The following is a 25749-nucleotide window of genomic DNA, read 5'->3' on the forward strand; positions in this document are numbered from 1 at the left end:
ACTTAACTTGATTGAAGCTGGGTTGAAAACTTAGAGAGTAACTTAACTACAAAAATCACAATAATTTATTTCACAGACACCATCATACAAACTTTTGCTTTGCTGTCAATATTGTTGGTAATCATTGCATTACACTGATATCATTAAATGATCGTTGTTTATCACTGAGATTCAATGGCATGATCAAAAGATTCGTCATGAATAAAATCTTCGTCAGGACTTTCATGGGAGTCTAGTAGACGGGATGAATTTTAAAAAAGGGCTTATCGCAAATATCAAAAATTTTAAAGCTGATAAATTTTTTTGTGGCAGTAATATATATAATTATACAGATTATCATTATGGTAATTTGTCATAATGATACCAAAGTCATTCTGGCATGTTGAAATGCAAAAGCACAGATCCAGCTTGCATGGTGGAGGACTTACTGAATCACTTTATCAAATGTATCTTCAATTATATTCTTCACAGTTTCAACATCATTTTCACTGATTCCCTTCAGTCCAATGGAAAATGTCGCTTCCTTCGTTGAACTATCATATCTGGAATTATGTGACAAAAAAGACACAACTGTTCTGTTATTCTGTTACCGGTATCATTCTTTTTGACAGTTTAATGTGCTCTGGTACAAGTCTTTATTAGTTTGTTGTTCCAGATAATGTTATCATGCTACATTAAAATACCTGTAGCAAAGCAGAGGTCCTTCCAGATGATCCATTGCCAAAACAAGCTGGAATACCAACTTTCGATGATACAAAAAATTCCGGAAACCATCATTTCAAAATAGCTATAAGTACAGATGACAGCAAAACTTGACACTTTTGTCAGTATATTTTTATATTCCTTAGTTACTGGTCAGATTTTGCAATGCAATGTCAAGAGTTGTAATGGAACAAGCTAGATTTTAAATTTCAGTGAGTTGGCTTGGCTGATCTACATGCATTTTCCAACTACAATGATACATTTCAATGTGGTTATAAAGGTGAGCTCAAAAACTTACAATTCACAGATTACCCAATAAAAGTTTAAACAGCACAGGCTAGAATTTGGAAGATCTGCAGAGGAGGAGCTAAGCTACTCACCCAACAACAGGTGCATAATCTGATCCAATATTAGCATCCAATAGTGCTTGATAAAATGGTGAAGTTGGTCCTGCAGTCAGCAGGGATCCTAGAATCGATGCTGTGAATGATTCAAAAGTGTCTGAAATGCTGAGAGAGACAAAAAATGATTAGTCTTGAATAAGTTTGGAAATAACAACATCTGATGCCAGGTATACATGAATAACAGTGGACCTAGTAGAACAGCATTGCTATTAAACAGTCACTGCTTTATGGGTACAAAGTCAGCATTAGGATTAGATGACATTTCAGTTACTTTTGCCAACAGTCATCGATTTATGGGTACAAGGTCAGCGGTGGAATTAGGTGCCGTTTCAGACAAATCATTGTGCTGGGTCCACTGTTGTATGTGTGCACCCATTGTTGATACCATCTCAAATCGCTGGTGGGTCTGACCACTTAGAGAATTCCTGCACTTGACCTTTCACATTAAACTGCACAATGAGATCTATTGGTATCAAAATTGTTCACTGCAGTATGATATAACGTGATGATTATCGTCAACAGAGTTAAAAGGGTGCATACTGTATATAAATATCATGTACAGCATTGAATAGACTTGTAGAGGATAACTTACTCTTCGAGGAGATAAGAAATTGATAAAGTTGTTTGTTTGTTTGGATCTGCTGCCATGGGATCCACTGCACAGTAAACGTGGTCTTCTCTCTGGGAAATGCAAAAATCATCAAAATTATTTTCAAACAATTTGTGCCAGATACTGTGTATTTTTTTAAATTCTCTCATTATAAAATAGACAAAGACTTTCTCAAAGTAACCTTGCATTTCTTGTGTATGCAATGCAGAAATGTGGGTAGTTAGTCTTAGCAAGAATGTGAAGCTGATACTTTTGTGGGATTAAATCATATGGTCAACATTCAACCCGTATTTCACGCAACAGAGATCCACATTTGGTACAGAAAACAATGGGCTTGTAGCAAAATTTGGGGTGCACAGGGTCATATATGCTTTTCATATACATTAGATTGGATATATCCTGTATGTATACTCACAGGTTCTGTCCATCTTTCTTCCTTTGGAACATCTGTGTCAGGTTGAATTTTTGTAAATTTGCTCAAAGCATGGTTTTGAATGAACTCTAGATGTCTCTCCATTGGCATATCACCATACGTGTAAAATCTGAGTAAAATATACACAAGAGAAATCATAAGGTTGTTTGCGGTCTTCATTAATTTTTATTCAGGTTTGTGACTTTTAATTTTTTAAATGGCAACAATGATCAGATGACAATTACTGTTTTTTACTTGTGGTCACATCATTACTGTATGTCATTGGGCATACTGCTACATGTTGCATGATGTGCCTTATTACAGCTGTACCTAGCTTTGCATTGATACTTTGGAAATAGGTACTGTTGATTTCATTCTTGAGTTGAAATATTTAGTTAAATGACAACATATACTAGAAACGGCAAGATCACAATTTCTTGCCTGCCAAAGGAATTGAGCTCATGATGATTATATTGATGACACCTTCATTAGGGCAAGACTGCATTAACTTGCATGGTACATCAAACCCAGGTTCTTGCCTGACCAACTCGGGTGACAAACAGAAGACTTTAAAATCCCCCAAGCTGTTAATGTTCCATTGTTAAGTTTATCTTATCCAACTGGTGCCATTGTAGTGCCATTGTATGAAAGGCAGGTCTATGAAATTAATCCTCTGGTAGGGAAGTGGGGTATTCCTAAGTTAAAAGAGCTTTCCCGTAATGTTAGCTGAGTGATAGCAATGACATCATCAATATCATTGTCATGAGCACCAACTTGCAAATAGGTAACAAGTTGTGATCTTGCCCTTGCTATTACGTGTTATTAATTTTATTAAACCAAATAAAACCAAATAAAAAACTTTCACATCTAAAATAAAAATATCAGAGATGCAATCTTCCATTATGCTATGCTATGCTATTGGTTGAATCATTTAAAATCTGGCATTGTTGGGATAGGAGTGATCCAACATGCCTAACAAGGTTGTTATGTTACATCCAAGTAGCGGCCATATATTGATTGACATACCCTACCTGGCATTGCTTGGATGGTAGTGCGTTGAATGAAATTCCCTGAGCTGTTCAACGGTCAGATTTGGAATTTTCAGCGGGTCCCCACCATAGTTTGTAGCGTACGTGTGACTGGGAAGTATTTTATTCTGGACATGGATTGCAAACATTTGATCAGGACTGGTCTGAAAGAAAACAAATAAAATGTCATTGAGAGGGTTATCACATCACATCTTGTTCCCACTAACTTTTAGCACATTACTATTTCTTTTGAATATCATTATGATTCTTGAAACTTTCTTGTGACTGAACCCTTTTGTCGCAATGGTTTGTCCCAATGCTATTGTTTTCTATGGCAAAGTTGGACCTTATACTCAGAAGTGTGAACCTTTCTTCCTGTCACAGCCCATTACTGAGGTCTAAACAAGGTTTTGAAAGCAACATGACAAGAGGTAGACTGCAACAGTCATAAACCAAGTCAGTCTTTGACAGCAAGGTTGTATTTTCAGTGTATATTTTCAGAATATATGAGTGAGATGGTGAAAGGTCTTTGAAGTAAACTACTTTCCACTCAACCTGTCATTGAAGGTAATGACAGTGATGAAATATACCTACCTTCATTTTCAATGAATATGAATAACTTTACACCATCTGGGTGTAAAAGATTATTATACTATGAAGAACGTCCTTGTAGTTTTATAACCACAACAAAAGTGTATGCAACATGTACACATGGGACTAAAGATGAAAATTTGCAGCCTCAATCACTAGATGTAATTTAAGTACAATTGCAACATCAACTCACCAAAGCTCCCTTCATCTCATTGAAAACCACACCTTTGAATATGATGGGTGAGTTTGCATTGTTGACATCCTCATGTTCCAACCTCCATCCTTCTTGACTGTCAATGACAAAATGAAAGTGTGACTGGTCTTTTAATACAGATCTCCTATAGAATACTACATTACACATTACTTTAATTCAATCTTTGAAATAAAGATAATGCTTGATTTAATTCCAGTATATTGGACAGAAGCAAATACTGGCAACCTGCAAAACCTGGGTATGAGAATTGATTTTGAAAACTCTTACTTGTTACTATGTGCACACTTTTGATTTGGTTTATCACATTTTCTCAGATTTACCAATTCTTAAATTTGAAAAGTGATAACAATCTCTTTATTTCAGTTATAGAAAAAAAATGAATTGAAGACTTTCATTCAAAACTTCAAAAAGTGTAGGAAGTAATTTGTTACTTTTGTCAACTTTTTCATGGACTATTTTCCAAATAAAATGTTTCAAATAAGTCAGACATGAATTGTACAAGTCTGTTGTTTTCGTAACTTGAGGTAGAATGTGCCTTTTGTGACAGATATTTGGACTCAAACACTTTCATAACATTATTTCGGTCTACCACTTCCTGGGGCTCATTTTGAAGCTCATGGAGTGTTACTTAAGTTTTCCAAAGGAAATTTTTTTTAAAAAATTGAAAGATTAATTTTTCAGTTAAATCAGGGATGGTTGCCATTTTGAATTTCAAGAGTCGGTAAACGTTGGATAATTTGTTTCTCTGGTACAATTTTTGCAAACTGACCCGTGCTTTTTATTCTTGATTTTGAAAGGGAATTTTAGATTTTCCTCAGGGAAAGTGTGAGTGAAAGTTTAAGTCTTACAATTTTGAGGCACGTACTACCTGAATTGGTCACAAACTAGGATGTATAAAAATTTTACAAAAACCAGATGTCTATATTGCAACGTCACTAAATGACCATCGCTTCTTTTAAAATGCACAGCATTTAGATCTGACAAGGTAAGGATATCGAACGCCGAGTCACTTTCTTGATGTCATTTGAATCGGACATTTACCTGAAGTCAAATTCTTTGAGTCTTGGAAAGAAAACAGCATCTAGGTACACTGAGAGTAGATTTTCAAAGTCCTTGGCATTCTGACTTGAGAAAGGATACACTGTGTAGTCACATGCTGGTTGATAAAACAGATGAAATAGTCACTTATAACCTGTTAACCCCTTTTCCTTGTAAACATGTCCACAATTATTCATTGACAATAATTAATATAGGCCAAACCATGGTGGCGAAAGGGTTAAATCTGAGAAGGATGTGCTATGTCATTTTACATTAACAATATTCAAATTTGTGCCAATTTGGACCAAAAATGTGTAGAAACAGTAATGCAGATATACAATGTGCCTGGTTTTATAATTATCAACAGGTATGGTACATCTGGTAATAGTAATTCAATGGCTTGTTTATCTCAGGATAGTGAAATTTGAGTTGATGAGAAGGGAGGACTGTTTGGTTGGGGAGCAACATTAATGATCACCTTGTGTTCATGTTGGAAAAGAAGCAAGTCCATAGATGAGATGAACAACTGAACAGTCTGTTTGGCTACTGTTTAAAAAGGAAATACAAATTGCACAATTGTAGTTGGAAAACATGATGACAGAACCTTGAAACAAAAGTCCTTATCCTGTAACCATTCTATGCATCACATGGTTCACATACATCAACAGGTGTTGCACAATTATTACTTAGAAACATCAGGAATATACTGGTATATATGAGCCGTGACAACAAATGGCTCACCTGTCATTGCATTGAGGAATGTGGACAGTGATCTTGTCAGCATCTTGAAGAAAGGATCTCTAACCGGATACTTGTCACTGCCACACAGAACTGTGTGTTCTAAGATGTGTGGAACTCCTGTATCATCCATTGGTGTTGTACGGAAACCAACACTGAAGAGAGAATACCTTAAATTCTCCATTTGCATCTTTAGTAAAAGCATTTTACTTTGAAGGCTCAGATTGTGAGATCATGTAAAGATTCACAGCAATTATGTGACTGCATGTGCAAAAAGTAGCTTGTGCTTTCAAATGTCCCAATGCAAAGTATGTATGTGCACAGATATGTGCAAAGTTGATTCTTGAAAAGATCCTTGGAAAGTTTTATCTGTTCTGAGTGAAAATTTTGAACGTTTTAGAAAAGAGATTCAATAAAGACTAAGTACAGCACATGTAAACATACCAAAGATCCACTCCAAAATTTGCCTTGAGCCTTTGTAAGTAACTGTACATGCTCATCCCAGTGTACATGCATATATTTCTAAGTCCATTGTTTAATGTTAGAAATCTGATCAGATTTGATTTGTTTGGAGTACATGTGCACATGGCAGATTTAATAAGTTTGCTTATTGTTATCAATGTGTAAATACATCTTTTGATTCACTCCTTACAAAAGCAATATATCATTATGATTGACATTTGTGAGAATCAATACACTACTCCAAGGATGGAACTACCACTTGGACATACACACAAATGACAACTGTGTGTATGGTGTACATGCATACCAAAACCAAGTGACACATCCATCCTTAGAATGTGGCTTATTGCTATTTTATCATACAAGTCCATTGAAATTCTTGAATGAGATGTTTATGAGAGCAAGCTGTTTTGGACCAGAAGCTCTCATAAAGTCTGCATATTCTATGGACACTGAATTGAAATATTTATATTCCATTTCTGTGGGCATCAGATTACAAAGCACTGGGTAACTCCACAGTTTATCATTACCTGATGTTTTACATTCCACACTATAAATAGATAAATTGCAAATACTTCACATCCATGAAGGTGATGTCATTAATACACAACTCATTCAAAACTCTGCTGCATGCACAAAGCAATATAAAATATCATAGTGCTTACCTGAATACATTATTGGAATCGTCCCTGGCAACATGCAGATACTGGGCACCAGTTGCATCATGGGTAAGTTTTATGGCAGACAAGTGTAACTCGGATACCTTTTCAACCTGATTGAACATTGCAAAAAAATTACAATATGTTCATGTACTTCTGAGATAGAGGTTGATATTCAAAATATATTGTGGGCATTTCTCAAACTTGCATATTGGATCAGGGATCAGGACAAAAAATTCTGTTTACCCTTGGGATGTCAATTTGCCATAAAACTTACTTTGTCAACAGTAAAGCCATGAATATGTTGTCCCGGTTGGTATTTCTCTGCCTCTTGTAATATCGCAGAACTTGACCGTGCTCTTCTGCTGCATATTGGCCTACACTGCCTGTTTGCAGACAGAGAGAAGGCATGAGTTTTTTGCAAGTGAAAAAGACTGATCCTCTTAAACAAAGATGTACACATATGATATTATAACACGCCACATGCTTATTCCGTGTCGCGATTCGCCAGAATACGTCACGTGACGAGAAAATAGATACGTCTAGTCCTCACCGGATCGACAAAAGTGGCGCCAGAGGGCATTTTTTGGAAAGCTATTTCCCTAGGGAAATAGTCCTGACCAAATTTGGAAAAGTGTTTGGTCACGTGACCATAGTGTCGTCTGCAGCTTTGTAACAATGGCAGTTGACTAGAATGTGATGTGCGTCCGGGATAGGTGACAACACATTCTCTAAAACAGATTTTCCAACATTTTCCAACATTCCAACAGCGTAGGAACTTGAACAGCTCATCGACGGAAAAGACTGAAGTGCAACTAAGGATGTCGTAAGATATACTTAGAATATTTTTTGAAACAAAGTGGTGCCACGTACAACTGATACCGCTGTGGAAACATCGCCCAGTAAACTTGTCACAATGAATTGTTGCGGTGCAAAATATCAAAGCACATTCAAAACTGTACAACAATACAACATGAGCATAGCCTGGTCTTTATTCGGGCTATAGCACTCGTCTATAACCCCTCGTGGCCGTGTGTTACCAGAAACACATCGCTATACCCCTTGGCCTACGCCCTCAGGGAATAGCGACGTGTTTCTGGTAACACACGGCCCCTTGGGGTAATAGACGGGCGCTATAGCCCTCATGACCAGGCAATAGGTAAGGTGTTTAATAAAACTTCCTTAATGTTTCATGAATAACACGTCATCTAGGGTGATGCATCCACATGCAATATTACATGGGATGTCGTCATGAGTTCGATTCACGCTCTCAGTCTCATGTACACTGGCGAAGAGAGTGGACACAGGTGTCTGGAGTTGCCACTGTAGTGAGTAGTAGTGTACATGCTAGTTTTTACTACACAGGCAACTCCAGGTACCTGTGAGTGTGGATGGTGCAAGAGGACACCAGGGCACGGACCGTGACCAGGGATAAAATCATGGACGCTCTAAAGGCCTGCGCCATTGCGTGGATGGCGCCAGCCCACACAGCCACAACGGTTGTGTAGGATCGTGTGCACGTGTGCTGATGAAATTCTGCGTGCTCATTGCAATAGCATCGCACGTGTTCACCGGCAGACAACTGCTGGTGACAGTGTACTATATGCATATATTCCGAGCAACAGTTGACAAATCAGGTTCACGTTAACGTTTGCTTGAGTATTGCCTTACCTGTTCTGTGCTACCTTTATCAACCTCTTCAAATTTGAAGATGTTCGTAACCTTAACATTTTGTAGTAGACACACGACCCGCCTACAGAATAACTTACTTATATCACAACATGACCCCATGTAACCCCATATGTTCGTGTGTCGTGTCGATACTCCAACCAAATTTGGCCAACCTAACTTAAAGATTGTTAGTAAGAGTGATAAAATATCGTTTCAATTGTATCACTCTTTAGGTGTATCTTTGGATCTTTTTGAGTTAATTCTTACAATAAGTTACATTATAGCCTTTTCATAATTTTTAAATTTAAAGACATTCGTTAGGAGTTTTACTATGTGTACATTGCCAACGATGCTGTTTCAATATACACTAGCCTAGAGGACCTTAATAGGTCTGTGTGTCAACTTCCGACCTACTCGTTTGTTAAAAGGAAAACAAACTTTCTTTATCGGGACCTTGATCGCATTTTTAGAGTGGATAAATCGCCAAATCAGATGTTATTGTTTGGACCGATTAGCTGGTCATAAGACAATCATTTAATAGAAGGTAAGTGTATTAAAAGTTATTTGACGGGGTCGAAAGTGCATCAAGTGAAATCTGCATGACTCGACTGTTTTACTTACTGTTAGATTTGGTATGAACTGCGAATCGCAATCCTTGTGCCAGTTGTGGACAGCTGTTTCGACTTTGGAGACGATTACACAACGACGTACGAGATAGAGACACCGTACTGTTTTCTTTTAGCACTGAATCTTTGCCGATGAATGCTTTTTTATAATGAAACGCCCACTCAGAGAAGGTCTGTCAACAGTCGAACGTCTTTTATGATCTCCTAGCCACGCCTCTGCAATGAAGTGTAAATTGGTTTCTTTTGTTTCATTGTTTTCATTCTTTGTTTAAAGTAGGTGAGCGGCTGCATGCAGGTGACAATTTCCAAGATGTCGATCTATTGTCAATTCTCGTTGTTGCTTTGTCACTTGTGTGCATATGATTGCTACAAAAAGGCGTAGGCTTGTTGATTTTCAAACGCAATAAACTGCGGACAGCGGAGTGGAATCCGTTCCACTGTGTATGGATAGACTGTAAGCAAAAGAGCAGAGCGCATTGAATCAACTGGGTCGTGACTGAGTAATATACATATAGCACATGGAGGTACCAAATGATATAGCATGAGCCCAGGGCATGAGCTTTCACCAACATGGAGTCGTCTTCATAGCATCCTCCCAGCATCTGATGAAGGAGACTGTCTTTCAAAACTAATGCTATACTACCAGTAGTTACTACCCAGCTCTGCATGGCAGGGCTGTGTGTTCCCGGCATTATACAGCCTCCCACCACAGGGCTGTGTGTTCCCAGCATTATAACGCCGGGAACACTGAGCCCTGCCATGCAGAGCTAGTTACTACCCAGTTGATCACATTGTGCTAAGACCCAAAAATTGTGACACGATGTGCGAAAGGATAAACATGCATCAGATGATATAGATGGTGACAAGGGATATATTATCGACAAACTTGTTTTAAAGTGATCACAGTGCTAGTGCCTGCACTCACTCACTGGGAAACATGTGCATGTGGATGCAAAACCTGACATGCACAGTGTGTTTGTCAGGCGTGTATGATGATAAAATGAACTTTTAAACCATGATTTTTAAGCTAGCATGATATGACTATTGCAGTGTTTGACACTACATCAAGTCTCATACAGGGATAGCCAATGAGCCAATTTTAGGCAAATTATGACTTGAATAATTGTGCCATATCAATAATCTTATGAATAGAATTCTATTTGAGCATTTTGGAAAAAATAAAAATTTTAGAGGGGAAAGTGAAATCTGTTCACTGTAGCCTTTCGATTGTGATTTGAAAATGTTTCATTCTATAAATTTCCCCTACAACCCACCAGGAAACCTTCCCAGTCTCCTTCATCCCAATAAAAAATGCTCCTCTACCCTTTCCTTACTACAAAAGCTTCCCAGAGCATTCTCTACGCTGTATGCTTCAACCCCCAACCCCCAACCCCAACCCCCTCCCCCCACTGAAATAGTGCCCAGTACCCATCAAGGATGCTCACTTGTGCTTAACAAAGTCAGTCACTAAATAAGCTCTCTGAGAAAGGTATGTGTTTAAGTTTGACTTGACGCTGTCCCCAGATGGAGCAGAGCAAATTTCCATGGGCATGAAGCTCCAAAACAACCGAATCATATTCCCTGCCCACCCATTGGACATTTTTTTGTACATCTGATGAAGAATTGTATGAGATTTCCTAACTTACTGATCAAACAATGGTGTGTCTCTACATTCCCTACCTGCTGGTACAGGATGAATATTGCTCACGTGCCAGCCAAGACATTGTTTGTGAACACGTTTTTTCATGAACAGCTTTGTTGGCAATGTTCTGTCTACTTTAATTTTGTTCATGCAAACTATTTGAATTCCTGCTTTACAGCAATTTATTTTATATTTGTAAAGTTTACTGTCATGACTTTTGTTCTGCTTCAGCAGGAATGAGTGGGTTGTCTTTGGAAAGTGTACTAACATGTGGTATGTGATGGCTAGACTACAGCAAAGCTACAGTCTGCAGGAGCGTCTGATTCGCACCATCGCTGACTGGAGAGCCTACTCCACTGACGACGTAGAGGAACTACTGGACGAGGGCGCTGACATCAATGGGGCATCAGGTACTCTGCTTCCATTGCACTGTGCATGTATGGTTTGTGACAGTAATGTCCTGAAGTTGCTACTTGACAGAGGAGCAACGGTAAGTTCACCTCATCAGACAACCCCATCTAGAAGTTAAATTGATAAGCAAAATTTTTAGAGGGACAGGTATTTCTACTCCAAATTGTTTTCAGTTCCTCTCTGCTCTTATTGTGAAATCTTGAGAAAGAGGTGTTTTATTGTATTGTTTTCCTGAAAATCAAATTTCTGAGTAGTGAACCATGGAGTATAATACAGAGTGGTAGTAAAATAGTAGTAAAAATTTAATACCTTGGCCTTAGGGAAAATGTACATTCAGACCTCTGATTATCATCCATAAACATAAACATAAAAGAGACTACATGTAGTTTACAATTTCCAATGACAAAATATTAGTTTAAGCTTGAAGCTTTCTTTCGAGTTGTGCATTTTCACCTTTTGTAGACTTTTTTTTTTTCAAAAGCATGTAGGGGAACAATATTAAGGAGGGTTTGCACATTGACATTGGAAAGAAAATAAATATGTCAGCTACACTGTGTTTTTGATATGAAGGCAGTGTTTTCAGTAAATGAACCAGTATTGGGCACAAGTAAGGTCAGCAAACTAAAATTCATTTGTTGTGGTGCTGAGTTTTGAAAATTGGGTGCTCCAAGTACAAAAGTCTGATATCTGAGGAGCTATAAGTGTGATCTTTGTTTCATATGCTCATAATGTATAAATGTAGTAAGGTAGGGTTCAGACACTTTGACTCAAATACCTTATCTTGCAAACACCAATCTACCAAACTGCATTTCAAGGCCAGGTTATCACACTGACACAATAAGCCATGATAGTGTGTATGGTTTTTGTCGATGTACGAGCCAGTGACACAGCTTCTGATGTTGTTGGTCACATGCATGGGTAATATTTGCTTGAAATATGTGTATAGTTGCATAGTTAGATGTAGTTGCCGTCATATCAAATCAATACATGTATCTCATTGTAGTTTTGAGAGAAGGTGATACAACATCATCAGTCACAAAATCTAGGAAAGAGAATTAACCTGCCTAAATTTGATTGAGCAAGAACTTAGGTGCCACACAGAAATTAGCACAGCGCCCTCTAGCGTTAGACCTGGAATTATTTCGAGTCATAAACCCACATCTTTTATGTTCCTTGAAAAGCAACAAGAGATGCTTAAAAAAATTATTTAAAAAAGTAACATTTAGGAAAAACTGGTTAGATATTTTGGATGGGAGATAATATGACATTAATTCCATTGTGTGTAGTAATCAGGGAGGGAATTTGAAACATGTAAAACTTTTTCAAACAGGTCAATGCTGTCGATGGGTATGAAAGAACTGCTCTGCATTATGCAGCTGAGAAAGATGACATTTGTACAGAACTCCTTATCCAATATGGCGCTGATCTCAATGCACCAGACGGTAATCAGGATACACCACTTCATTGGGCTGCGTTTAAGAATAATGTGAGCAGCTTGCGTATGTTGCTACACCACCGTGCCGCGGTCAACCTCGTAGACTACAATAACGACACACCGCTCAGCTGGGCCTCTTTGAAATGCAATCATGAAAGCATTCAGTTGTTACTAGACTACGGCGCCGATCCGTCCATCACAAATTACAATGGGATGTCTCCGATTCTACGAGCTTCCGCCATGGCCGCCAGTGGACTCGACAATCGAGATATGGAGTCAGTGCACCTCCTCATCAAAGCTCTTGGAATGTTTGATATACGCAACGAGCAAGGCTCGTTGCCAAATGAAATTAAGCGCGATGTGCAGCTTCACGACATGCTCTTAGAATATTGCAAAAATGCGAGACCACTGAAGGAACTCTGCCGTTTCGTAATTCGCAAAAATCTCGGCCAGACTTTCCTACCAGATGCTGTAACTAAACTGCCTTTGCCTTCTTCTCTGCGGAGCTACCTAATGCTTCAAGAACAATAATGATCGAATTTTACAAGTTTCTAGTATTTAAGATATGTACGTGTATATAAGATTTTTTTTATCAGAATTCAAAATATTGAACATGCGGTAATGTTATTACAGAAAAGGGCTAGCCATTTACAGATGTTGAATAACTGTAAAGTTTTTTTGAATTTTTTGGGGTATTGACTGGTTTTAAAGACAGGAAACTTCAGGTAAAGATTATTTTATTTCTGGTTACAAATTGAGATTTGGGATTGAGATGTGGCAGCTATATGCACAACTTTGACACTATCCCATTTAAAATGACTCCATGTTTCTCAAAATTTGACAAGAGTGTGCTCCCATCATGGATGCCGGTCACAATAAAATGGTGGTAATTTTTGCAGAGGCTTGCATCACACTTCCAGTGATGTTCCCATGATTGAGGTACAGATTTAGCTCATCAGATCACAAGCCATTGGGGCATGAAACTCAATCATTACACAGTATAGTAATGAGTCACATTTGATAATGGTGAAAGTCTTATTGAATATTTATGCAGGGGGCAAACACATGCTTGTGTTCATCTCTGAAGAGGATTATGCAGAGGGGCATAGCATTAATAGCTATGTATATGTTAATTGAACTCTGCAGTCATTCATGTAGCAGTGCTTGACAGAAAAGAAGCTGCTTTGAAAATTATATAGGCCAAGTGTGTCTCCTACAACAAAAATTGCAAAACACATGCAGGCATTTACATAGGGTATTGTCTACTCTCAATTAACTAGACATGGCGTTTGGCATCAATTTCATTTAGACAGGTGTTCACTTTTCTGTTGAAGTCAGAAAACAACCAGGTACCTAAATGATCACTTGTGACATAATAATATACAAGGTCTAGTCAATAAAGTCACTGTATGTCTCAGAAAGGCAAATCAATGAAAATCATGTGTTTATAACATATTGTGAATTGATGAGGTCTGCAAAGGGTGATACATATAAACTATATGATGTGTCACAAGTGATGTTAACTGCTTTCATGTGCTTGACCAGGTATCAATATATGGATTTGAGAGTAAAGGCCTTTGAACAACAGAATATAAAACTTGAATCTTGACAGTACACATTGTACATAAGGCTCTGTGATCTGATTTTGAGGGAACATCCCTGCAGGCCCATAGCCATGTGCAGCATAAACAGCCAGGGAGTGATGGTCAACTGACTTCCCTTCTCTTTTGTACGTCTGAGACATCCGAATGCTCACGAAGAGGCTGTATACATCATTGAATTCTAATATTGTCATTTGATAAATGTTGAGATCTAAAACTGGTCATAAGAATTGAAATATTGCTCGATTTTACAATGCTGAATTCATCCACAAGCCCTTTGGCAGATTATGCAGGACAAACTCCAGGGTTCATGACTGTGGTAACTTGTGCTATAAATGCAACACTGCCCGTGTTCAAAAAGTATTAATACATTGTATATATCTAATTAGTGTGGTGAATTTACTCAGAGAATTAATTCCATGTTTTTGACGACACCACAACCAGTTTTGGAGCCAAAAGAATTTGTTTCTAGTTTTCCCTCAATTTGATCTTCTCACTGTATTTTCATGAATGCAAATAACAACTTTCAATAGAAAACGATTGGAGAAAGGTCGTATTACATAGTCACCAATTGATTGATATGGTAGATGTTCTTATGCACTGAAAATCCTGGTACTAGCTGGTTTGATTGTCAGTTCTCAGCATGCCAAAACAATATTATAATAGTATTATTGAATTTGCGTGCCTCAAATGAGTAAAACTTGATGACAATGAAAAAAGAAGACAATGATGGCAAATTGTTACCAATCAAGAGATCACCAGACAACTGAGATATTTACAGAAGCTGTGAAACCACCAGCATGCTTGATTTTTTTCTCCAGAATTATGAGTCATGAAATATTTTATTCTTGTTTTATTCTTCACTTTGTCTTAGTCTGGTCTGAGCCTATTTATGTGTCATGGGGCTGGGGAATTGACGTGGACTTTGTCGAAATTACATGTATAAGTTACGGTGACTGTGTATACTTTACATTGAAAGTGACAAATAAAAATTTGCTTTTATCATGCTTGACAAAGATTCAAAAAAATGTTGTTCTGTGTCAAAACTTTTTGCATACACCAACTGGATTACAGATTATGAGTGTACAACATGTGTCTAATACACTATAGGTAAAAAATGCCATGTGAAGAAAAGAAACAATGCAACTACAACTATAGGATACTTACTAATCAAATAGTTGTTTGATTTCTCAGTCTAGTGCATAGTGTGATATTTGCAGGCGTTCAGTTGAGATGACTTTGTGTGATAGACTTTTGTTTACCAAATGAGCACTGTGTTAGTAACAGTACCACAGTTGAATCACGAATCGTTACACAATTTATGTCACACAGTAATGGCCAAAAGAGGAGCAAGAGTGTCGTCAGCTTCTCAGAATACTACAATTAAATCATTTGAAAGGCAGCTTAAATTGGTAGTTGACTGACTTTATTTTGGCAGTAGATCTACTTTGGTTTCACATATCCCTCCTGATTCACCGAATTAGCATTGGTCAGATGGCTCATAATCTCAATGGCATGCTCATGTTGAGTGTTGAGTTTCTGGCAAAGTATTTCTGATTTTAATTTGATTCTCTTCAGCTGATGGTGTGCTCTTCTTGGAAAGCTGAATTTCTGTTGAAGTTTTGACTTCACCACTGTTTTTGTCAAATTCTATAATCGCATCAGCATTAATAACAAACATGACAGACAAACTATTGATAAACAGTAATTGAATCCCAAAAGACAAAATAAATACACTGTACCATATAATATTCCCCAAGCCAATAACATTTACATATGTAGGTTATTTGTTTACTCCAATAACATAATGTTGTTTTTTGAAAATGATGCAACTTTTCACATAAATTCATCAGCTGTTATTATGGTGCATTTTAGGATACATTATGTGTTATGTTTATTTTTTTTTCCTGTTTTCCTGCCAAAATCATTTCAAAATGCCTGGTGTTAAACTTGTCAGTGCAGAGTCAGACTGTTGATGTGTAATGTCCAGACCCAATGATCACATGGCAAGAGTATAAGGTCAGTGGACACAGAAATCATTTCACATTAATCACTAGTGACCTAGGGAGTCATTAGGGTTAGGGATAGGCATACCGGTAGAATAATAGCCAGAGGCCCATAGGAAATGTTTGTGTCAACTTATCTTGACCCAAGGTGATAATAACTTTTATCATATACCCATGCCCATATCACTCTATCCTGGTGACATTTGCAATAACATATCAGCCGTGATATTTTATGGTAAACATCAAGATATGCAGGAAAAACATCGGTTTTGGAGTGTTCCCAAACTTCATTTCCAGTGTGATAGTAAACAAAGTAATAACAGTATATTTTCTTATGGTGTAAGTTGTGTAACTGTTCATTGAGATATGGAGGATTTGTCTGTTCAGTCCAACTTAGAATTCATTTGTGAACACCGAGATCAACTACATGTATTGTGCATGATGCATTTTGTACATGTTGGCAAGGCTGACAGTTTATATTTCATCATTCTCTAGAAATGCAAAAAAAAAGTGTTTTTTTCTGAACAAGAATAATGATAATCTCAAAATTTATAGCTATTGTCCCTTTTGAAGCAGACTCAGGAAGTCATCCAGTAGAAATTATGACAGATTATGCATCAACAGAAATATGATAGCTTTGGTAATCAACGCAAGACATGGTTTACATGTAGAATAAAGTAAAAACCAATTATGTCAAATAAAAAGTAGTGTCTCAGGACCAGAGATATGATTTTTGTCAATAACTTGATGCAAATGTATCCATGACAAAATAAGTTGTCAAATGCCTTACTGTTCTTTGTGACAAAAGTCTGTGTGCTACAATTTCATATTATCAGATGATTCAATTCGATAATGTCAGATATGATTGAGTCAAATTTTGTACAATAATAGCGTAAAGAAAATTACTATTGAAGATAAATATGAAATATGTTTGAAAAATTATGGGTAATTTTATCTGTCATCCAGCCATAATTTTTTCTCCAAATTTTTAATTCAGAGTATGGAGGACCTTGAATGAGCTGGTCATTATACTAGATTATATTTCCAGACAAAAAAAATCATCGGCAAATTTAAAAGAATGCCATATCAGTAACCACTGCAAGCCAAATAGTAATACTCATCATTAAGCCGAATATTAGACACAATTTTTAGAACTTAATTATATGCTATTTTCTGAAATATTTTAATTTGCAGCGGACGATTGGAAAGAAATTTGAGAGTGTTGTAATAGTGAAATGTTTGAGAACATGATAGTCCAGCTGTTACTGGCTTTATTCACTGTCATCCAGTCGCTGAGTAAGGGAATATTTTCCATGGCATCATGAGTCAACAAGACTTGAGGCTCATCTAAAAATGCCAAGGTTGAATTTATTCCTGGAGAACGTTGATTTCTTTCAGTCAGAAATTTATTGCTGCTATTTCAATTCATCTGATAGACTAGGTCTGTTTACTCTTGATGCCAAATAAATTAAGTACACCAAGAACTAGTCTATTAGATATAGCCAAGTTAGCATTTGTCTGATCTTTTGACACTTTATATTCCCCTCAAGGCAAACTAGTGTGTTTTTAATCACTTTGTCTTGCCAGCGATGTCATAATTTAGAAAGATGTTGTGACTTTCTGCTTCTCATCTGAACCTGTTTTGTCTGCAAGCTTTGAATAGCGCCACCAGTGGCCAAAGTGTGACTTTCATGGGTACACTTTGAGCTGCTGTGTCCCAGTTCGAAAGGTGCTCAACTGTCTCTAACTTTTGACTTTTTTTGACATTTAGACAACTTTTCTACTTTCAAATGGACATACTCATAAACATTTCAAAAGAACAGCTGGTCAAGTAAGGGATTTTGAAAAATACCGGATTTTTAAAACTTGTCACCCAATTAGAAGAAAAATCTGCATTGTGTGATAAGGTCAATGGAGACACATGGATAGTTTACACATATTCATGTTGATATGCTTAAAAAAGAAAGTGCTTTCAAATTTTGCTATGACATAGCAGCATTTCTTATGAAATCTGCAGCTTCTCAGATAAAGTCTGTGAGCTCTGGATACAGCGTACAATTACATATATACCAAATCTCCCAGGGTAGGTAATTCAGAGGTGCGAAAAAAAATTGCCGACTGGAGAATGGATACTGCTGAGTAAATTTCACAATAATTATCAGGTTTCATATTTGGCTTTATCATTCTCACCGATATCCATCACGTCCATATGGCGCTAAGTTCACAATATAACGGTAGTATATCGTCTTTCTCTGACATTTTTACAGTGTATTCACGTGAATGGTTCCCTCCTGGGGATCTTTTCAGAATAGAACAAGACAATGTCAAATGTCAAGGTCATCAAAGTTATAATCACTTCACCCTTTTTACTCGTGTGTAGGTCCACCCACCTTATTATGAACAGTGGGACTGTACCATTGTCCATGGTCATGAAGGGGACCTTCACATGGATGATAACTATAGCAACCAGCCATGGCAAAAATCTAGAATGTCAATCTCCTCCATGTGTAATGTAATTGTGAAATACCGGTGCCAGCATCATTCAAATTTGTCACATTCATGTTATTTGACTAGATTTCATATGTACACATAATAGTTGCAATGTATAGCTTTAACAAATGTCAAACCCATATGCGTGTAGGTATTGTGTTTGCATTTTCTTGTTTCGCGGTGCACAAGACAAGCTGGGTAGCCTGGCTACCTGCTTCATCTATAGTCAGTGCTGCTGGATCAGATATCACAATATAACACCAGCAGTGAGACCTCGAATTTCAATAAGAGTAATCAATATCAACCTCCCGGAAATCTAGCGAATTGCATCTCGCAAATTCAAATTATTTTCCACCTGGGGCTTTACTGCCGTGAACTCTGAACATCTATGGCAATGAACTTTGCTCTTGTAGTCATGAGCAGGTTTCACTGTGATGCAGTAAATATGTAGCAGGAGGAGACTGATTTGTGCCAAAAGTTGGGGCGAATAATCCTGCAGAACTTCAGAAAATGTGAGAAATGTTTTTTCCAAATGGCGGGAAATTGCTTGCAGAGCACAGGTCAGCTGAAAGCCAGACAGAGAGAAAGTGTTGCTAATCTGTCTGACTCACAGAAAGAGTTTCAAGTTTCCTGGCAACTTTCAAAGGCTACATACAAAACTTTGAAGCGATTCGACATATGCTGCGTCTGCAAATGTGATGAACGGCTTCTATGTTAGTTGAGAAAGGTTATCGTACCACAAGCTGATAATATCCCGAGTAGGCTCATCAGAAATGCAGGTTTTTCATAAATTTTTATGATGTTGAAGCATTAATATTGGACAATATTAATAGTGGACAATATTAATGTTTCAATGATTAATGTTGATTCTGTTTTTGTCAACTTCCTGTTGTATATATACATATCTAGTTTTACAGCCAGGTAGTTATAGTTAAAGGTATACAGTCACCTGTAATCTAAATATGCCCATATATGGTCAAAGGAGGGTTCCTTGATATTCAAAATGCCCATGTGAGGTCGCTGTTTTTAAAAAGCAGCCACCTGCTTAAAATCTGTGATTGGATAGATTTTCTCTTTCCATGGTGACTGTGGCAAAATTGGAACAGGTGACAGTGTACCTTTAACAGACACCTTACTTTTGAAGATACCGTAATTAATACAGGTGAAGCGAAGAAAGGTGAAGCGAAAGCGAAGATAGCACGTGATTTGAGTGTGGGTGAATCCACTATCCGAGGGTGGGTGAAGAGCGAAGAAAAGTTGCGGCAGTTTGTTTTCGAAGTCGATGAAGAGGCGGGCCTCAACCGAAAACGTGCAAAGCTGTCGAACAACGAAGATATCGATAAGGCTGTACACGTTTGGTTTTTACAAGAACGGTCAAGAGGGACTCCGCTTTCTGGGCCTATCATACGTGAGAAGGCTCGCATTTTGGCAAAACAACTCAGGGGAGACCACTTTGAGTTTGAGGCCAGTGCAGGGTGGTTCTGGCGTTGGCAGCGAAGACACGCGATCAGCGAAGTAGCCATCCAAGGTGAAGCCCGATCTGCAGACGCCGAAGCTGCACGAACTTTTCCCGCTAAATTGAAAGACATTATCGATGCCGAGGGCTACAGTGATGAACAGGTTTACAACGTCGACGAGGCTGGTTTGTTTTGGAAGTTGCTGCCCTCGAAGTCCCAAGCTTCATCGAACGACCCTCAGACCGTCGGCTACAAACAGAACAAACAACGCATCACCGTAATGCTGACGGCGAACAAATCGGGCAACCACAAGCTGAGACCACTCATCATCGGTAGAAGTCTGAAACCACGTTGTTTTCATCATGTCAACATGGACAATTTACCTGTAGTGTACATGGCTTCGGGAAATGCATGGATGACGCAGTTTCTTTTCGAGGAGTGGTTTTTCAACAACTTCGTCCCGAGTGTGCGTTGTCATTTGACGTCTCGTGGGCTTGAACCCAAAGCTCTGTTGCTTTTAGACCAGTGTCCTGCTCATCCACGCGAAGACCGCTTGAGAACGCGAGATGGGAAAATCAGAGCGCTATATCTGCCAGCAAACACGACCAGTCTACTGCAGCCCATGGATCAAGGCATCATAAAAACTTTCAAAGCAAATTATCGCCGCGAGTTAATGATGCATCTCTTGCTCGACCCGGACTATTCATCGCTGGTAACAAGCCTTCAGAAGTACACCATTAAGGACATGTGTTACATCGCTGGAAAATCATGGAGACAAGTCAAGACTTCATCTATCGAAGGATGCTGGATGAAAGGACTCGGAGCAGCATTCAACGTACAAGACGACATTTGTGCCACCCCAGAGACAGAGTCAGTCAACGCCCTTATCAACACCGCAGCTGAACATGGACTTGACAGCGAATACAGCGAAGACGTGCTGATGGAATGGATATCCACCGATGACAACGAGCCAACATTTGAACTTTTGTCCGACGAGGGGATCATATCAACCCTCAAAAGTTCTGAAAACCAACCAGCCGGCACCGATGATGAACATGACGACACCGCAGTCGACAAAGAGAACGTCCCACCTCCAGCAACTGCCTCAGAAGCTATCGCGGGACTTGAAGCAGCACTGTCATTTTTTGAAGCGGCTAACAGCGAGAGAGACATCGACAGCTTGAAGTTGTTGCACATAAAGGAACTTATCGCGTGTTGTAGAAATGTCCAGAAGAAGAAACAGCGTCAGACAAGTATCACCAAGTTTTTCCAATCGCGTTGAACTTTAAACATTGTGACAATTATTTTGAGAGAACGAACATGGATGATGGACACATGCGATGACATAATTTACTGAGATTCTTTATTTTTCAATTAATTTGATGTAACATTTTTTGACACTACTCAATTAAGATGTGTGTTGTCACATATATTTGCAATTTAATAAAATAAAATTAAACGGAGCAATGTATGTGTTTTTATTGTTGTCATAGACAGTATGGGAGACAGTATGGGAGACAGTTGCCCCCTTTTGCAAGGCCCCTCGCTAAGTCGCGGCCCTCGCTAAGTCGCGGTTTTGGCTATGGACCCCGTCACCCGCGACTTAGCGAGGGTCCACTGTATTAGCCCTGCCTATCCAATGGATCAGATCTGGTTACTATACATACATAATCTTAATTTTATATTGTTTTGGTACGTGGTTCATTAAGCACTACTGATGCATATTAATGATTGTAATTTCCCTAATGGATAGTAATTTGTAATTGTACAAATATGCAAATTGATAATGGAGCCTACTGCGGTAGTGTTTCAAATAGACGGCACTGAATGATCACAGAAAATTGCTTTCAAGAAATAAATATACTTCATGGCATGCAGCATACATGAAATGAGATACTAAAAAATGCTGTTTATTGCTGATCAATTTTTACAACTGCAATTTTTCATGAGAATTCAATGTTGATTTTTTTTATCATTTGAATATGTCTTGTCTAAATCCAGCTATATGATTGGCTAAATCTAGGGTCTATTTTCTGCAGTAGAATACTTCAGATCTGGATGGTGAATAATAAACCAAAACTGAAAATCTAAGCGTTTGATCCGCTGTGGTATGAGAAAATAATGTTGAATGCAGAGCATTTATAAACTCACACTGATTTTTACATATTGATAGTTTGACACTTGGAGTCGTTGGTAAATGTTGGTCTATTTACTCTCAAACAGCTCGATTCCAAGCTAGTGGCAAACAGCTTGTCCAGGCAGTGGTACATGTATAGTGATGGAGCACAATTCCTACATGGATAGACCAACATCACTAGCGGGTAGTCAATGCGCCAGTAAGCAGTGGATATTGTTTGCAAGAGCATGTGCGACTCTTAGCGACTTGTTCAAGAACATGGCCCCTGAACATGCATAATGTCACATTATCCCTTACATTTCCTAGAGCAACAGAAACTTTACCACATTTTTACCACATTTAAATGAGAGGTTATAAATGGTGTGCTCAGGAATTTGGTGGTGGACATATCCTCTCGAGGAATCTGCTTGATGATTATTTCCAGCAAACCTTACGCAAATTTTCCCTTTGCTTCTTCTCATTACAAAAAGCAAGTATGTTTTTTAGAGAAAAAATAATGAAAATATCAAAATTGCAGCTAGTGTACCCTTTTGTACATCAAAACAAACATGTACAAACTCCAATTTCCAGAATCATTGCTACTTTTTCAATACAAAATTGCATTAAGGTAATTGTACACTAGGAAAATCTATTATCTCGGCAATAATGTGGTTATTAATTTGTTATTTTGAAGTGCTACGGCTTTTAATAATGAGGGAAAAAAATGTCATTTACTAAAGAAAAGCTTGTGTAGTATTCTTGAAGTAAATGCATTGCCACTGACAGTGTGGCAAATTTAAGAAAGAAAAATTTCAAGAAAGTCTGTACTGTTAATCTGTCATGACACAGTCTGGTACGACTGATTGTCAGAGGTCAGAGGTCAGAGATTCTGTGTCAGATGGTCGTATATTGTCAGAGGTTAGAGATTGTCATTGTCAGATGGTCGTATATTGCCAGAGTCATGGCAGTTCAATAACCCTGCCAGTGTTAGCTTCTTGTGTTGTCACCAGACAGGGTTGCCGTTTGATGTCGATGAAGAATTCACAGTTCAGCTGAAGTATCATCAGACATCATGTGACTGATTTAAGTCTGATTTTAAGTACTTCGTCTCTACGGCTGCATACATGCATAATTGCTGCTCTTCAATTTTATTTTGTCGGCAAGATTCAGTACCTGTGGCGTGTGGTTTCATGGCTCACTGAACAAGTATGATTTTCATCCTCTTAGGAAGTCGAATCCCATTAAAAACACAGAAATATAGTCAAGATAGGTTTCTGCATTAAAATCTATGCAGTGCTGGAACTGAGAACTAGACCATGGCGACCTGAAATCCCAGCAAACTGATTGACTTGTGTGTGAAGAGATTTTTGACGTATTTGCCCATATTCCATTTCCTGAAGTCTGAGTTTATTCAGCCATGATTAACATCACATCCCAAGGTATCAATTGATTTCTCTCCATCTGAACGACGTCATTGGCCAATGCCGTTGTTGAAACTGACACAGATTTTGCAGTCTGTCATACTGGATAATGCTCCGTGTGCAAACGCCGCCTGTCCATCCGCTGTTAACCCGCAGATATTAGTGACATAATTTGGTTATACTTTCGGTTCCAAGTATGCCTAATGAAATTTAGAGCGTCTCGTAGCTTGATCTGCGTGATTCATTGTTGTAGTCTGCAGTGAAATATTCCTTCTCCAAGCATGGTGCTCGCATTACACTGATGTCAATCACATTATTTTTGTTCAGAAATTATCAATTTCTTTCGCGAATAAAACTGCACAAGCAAGCATACTCTTCAAATAGTTAATATATGTTGCGGAGACAATGTACGAAAAAAATGATCACGGACAATAAGATACAGTCTTTGTTCAAGGGTTCAATGATTTTATTGATTATAATATCAAATTAAATCTACAGTGGAAATGACCAAAAATGGTATACAATATATTAAACACAATGTCAAAAAGAATCCATGTAATAAATTGGACATGGAAATTATTTTGCTAGGGGCAACTGCATGGTTTATCACTTGCTCGACGTCAGGAGTGAAATTGGTCTCCTGCTGCAAGGCAAATAAATCCTTATGCTCAGTCTATAATATTTGTATTAAATGCCCCCACTCAACCCACAAAACAAGTTCCTTTTTTTCAATGTGATTTAAAATGAATAGCTTTTCAAATATATGCACATATCTGAGTAAAAGAATTCATGAATGAGAGGAATTGTTATAGCAAGTGGTTTGTAGTAGTAAAGTTAAGAAGACTCTGTTGTAATTGTCATTTATATTCGTTTCCTTGACCGATAAATTATTTATTTATCTAGAATAAGGCTGGTTATTGGACCTGCTTTGATGTAATGCAACATATAAACATAAAACAACAATGATGACCAAATTGCCTACATGTTTTTTCATGATTAGCTGATGTAAGCACTTAAAGACCTGCAGCTTGAAATCCCATTAAAAATGAACAGAAATGATATTTATAGTGATAAAAAATTTAGTTTCCAGACAGCCAGGCACTTGGATAACTCTGCACAATTGCTGCTGTTATTCCAAGTATCATTCATCTGAAGTTGATAGAGATTTTTAAAAAGAATTCTGCATCATTGATGCCCTTTCGAGTAGTTTCTGAAAGTGTTTCATCCTTTTGCTTCTCTAAAAGTCCAAAAGTAAATGTTATTTGACCTTGAATGCATTTACTGTGTGCTGGGTTTAAAGGTACACAGTCACCTGTAATCTAAATATGCCCATATATGGTCAAAGGGCGTTCCTTGGTATTCAAAATGCCCATGTGAGGGCGCTGTTTTTAAAAAGCGACCATCCGCTTAAAATCTGTGATTTTGTTAGATTTTCTCTTTCCATGGTAACTGTGGCAAAATTGGAACACGTGACAGTATACCTTTATAGGTTGTGGTGTCATTTTCTTGAAACTTTGCACAAATATTCTTGGAAGTTGTGCAAAGGCAAAAATGAAATAAAAAATGGGGGTCACCACGCTCGTTTCCATGGAAACGGACGTTAAAATGGCGTCGTTAGAAATAAATGAAAATGATATAATTCACTTAAACTAAAGACAGCAATTATAAAACGCTTAGCAAATGAGTTAATTTTAATAAATACCAAGAATTAAGATCCATATCTATTGAATATATAGTTTTCATGATGTTTGTAAAGAAATTTTAACATAAGTATCGATTACAAAATGACGATATCGAAATTATATCACTACATAATTTTCGAACTTTCTTCCTGTCGCTTTGGATGGTGTCATTTTGACCAAACTTGGCGAATAAAATCCTGACATAATACCATTTAGTTTACACTTGTAATAAAAGGGTGTCCACCACGCTACTTTTTACAATATCTCCAGGTGAATGGGTAATATGCGCCATGTAAATGGGAGAGAAATGTTAATTTTGCGCTCATATTGAAT

The 25749-nt window shown here is 37.8% G+C and overlaps 3 protein-coding genes across 6 annotated transcripts in view; 2 read left to right on the forward strand and 1 right to left on the reverse strand.

The window, feature by feature from the left end:
• LOC139143726 (presequence protease, mitochondrial-like) overlaps nucleotides 1-9265 on the reverse strand; it is a 28155-nt gene extending 18890 nt beyond the window's left edge. The window contains exons 1-11 of one of the 3 annotated variants that reach the window (XM_070714263.1): nucleotides 9151-9265; nucleotides 7136-7244; nucleotides 6865-6971; nucleotides 5741-5892; nucleotides 5003-5117; nucleotides 3941-4037; nucleotides 3160-3320; nucleotides 2132-2258; nucleotides 1699-1787; nucleotides 1083-1211; nucleotides 429-542 (exon numbers count right to left, since the gene is read on the reverse strand). In XM_070714263.1, coding sequence (XP_070570364.1) covers nucleotides 429-542; nucleotides 1083-1211; nucleotides 1699-1787; nucleotides 2132-2258; nucleotides 3160-3320; nucleotides 3941-4037; nucleotides 5003-5117; nucleotides 5741-5870 — 962 coding nt within the window. In that variant the 5' untranslated portion in view covers nucleotides 5871-5892; nucleotides 6865-6971; nucleotides 7136-7244; nucleotides 9151-9265. Of the gene's footprint in view, nucleotides 1-428; nucleotides 543-1082; nucleotides 1212-1698; nucleotides 1788-2131; nucleotides 2259-3159; nucleotides 3321-3940; nucleotides 4038-5002; nucleotides 5118-5740; nucleotides 5893-6864; nucleotides 6972-7135; nucleotides 7245-7731; nucleotides 7770-8529; nucleotides 8673-9150 lie in introns of those variants that run through there. The other 2 variants (XM_070714260.1, XM_070714261.1) reach the window with 2 other exon arrangements.
• LOC139143728 (ankyrin repeat and SOCS box protein 8-like) lies at nucleotides 8914-16745 on the forward strand. Of its 2 annotated transcripts, none has more exons than XM_070714264.1 (3): nucleotides 8914-9073; nucleotides 11029-11287; nucleotides 12539-16745. In XM_070714264.1, exons 2-3 carry the CDS (start codon nucleotides 11066-11068, stop codon nucleotides 13172-13174), a joined length of 858 nt encoding a protein of 285 aa, XP_070570365.1. In that variant the 5' UTR covers nucleotides 8914-9073; nucleotides 11029-11065; the 3' UTR covers nucleotides 13175-16745. The 2 variants fall into 2 exon arrangements, with proteins under 2 accessions (XP_070570365.1, XP_070570366.1); XM_070714265.1 differs by having other exon boundaries at nucleotides 11032-11287; nucleotides 12539-15266.
• Nucleotides 16746-19272: 2527 nt separating this feature from the next.
• Nucleotides 19273-21479, forward strand: LOC139144397 (tigger transposable element derived 5-like). The gene is made up of 2 exons (XM_070715098.1): nucleotides 19273-19300; nucleotides 19903-21479. Exons 1-2 carry the CDS (start codon nucleotides 19273-19275, stop codon nucleotides 21477-21479), a joined length of 1605 nt encoding a protein of 534 aa, XP_070571199.1.
• Nucleotides 21480-25749: the final 4270 nt, after the last annotated feature.

The sequence above is a fragment of the Ptychodera flava genome, chromosome 11 (genome assembly GCF_041260155.1).
Source record: "Ptychodera flava strain L36383 chromosome 11, AS_Pfla_20210202, whole genome shotgun sequence".
Lineage (NCBI taxonomy): Eukaryota > Metazoa > Hemichordata > Enteropneusta > Ptychoderidae > Ptychodera > Ptychodera flava.

Excerpts from the sequence above, each read along its gene's own strand:
- LOC139143728 (XM_070714264.1), top strand. The coding sequence starts at position 11,066 with ATGTGGTATGTGATGGCTAGACTACAGCAAAGCTACAGTCTGCAGGAG. Across the intron at positions 11,288-12,538 it reads TACTTGACAGAGGAGCAACG|GTCAATGCTGTCGATGGGTA; the intron begins GTAAGTTCACCT and ends TTTTTCAAACAG.
- LOC139144397 (XM_070715098.1), top strand. The coding sequence starts at position 19,273 with ATGGCGGGAAATTGCTTGCAGAGCACAG. Across the intron at positions 19,301-19,902 it reads AAATTGCTTGCAGAGCACAG|GTGAAGCGAAGAAAGGTGAA; the intron begins GTCAGCTGAAAG and ends TAATTAATACAG.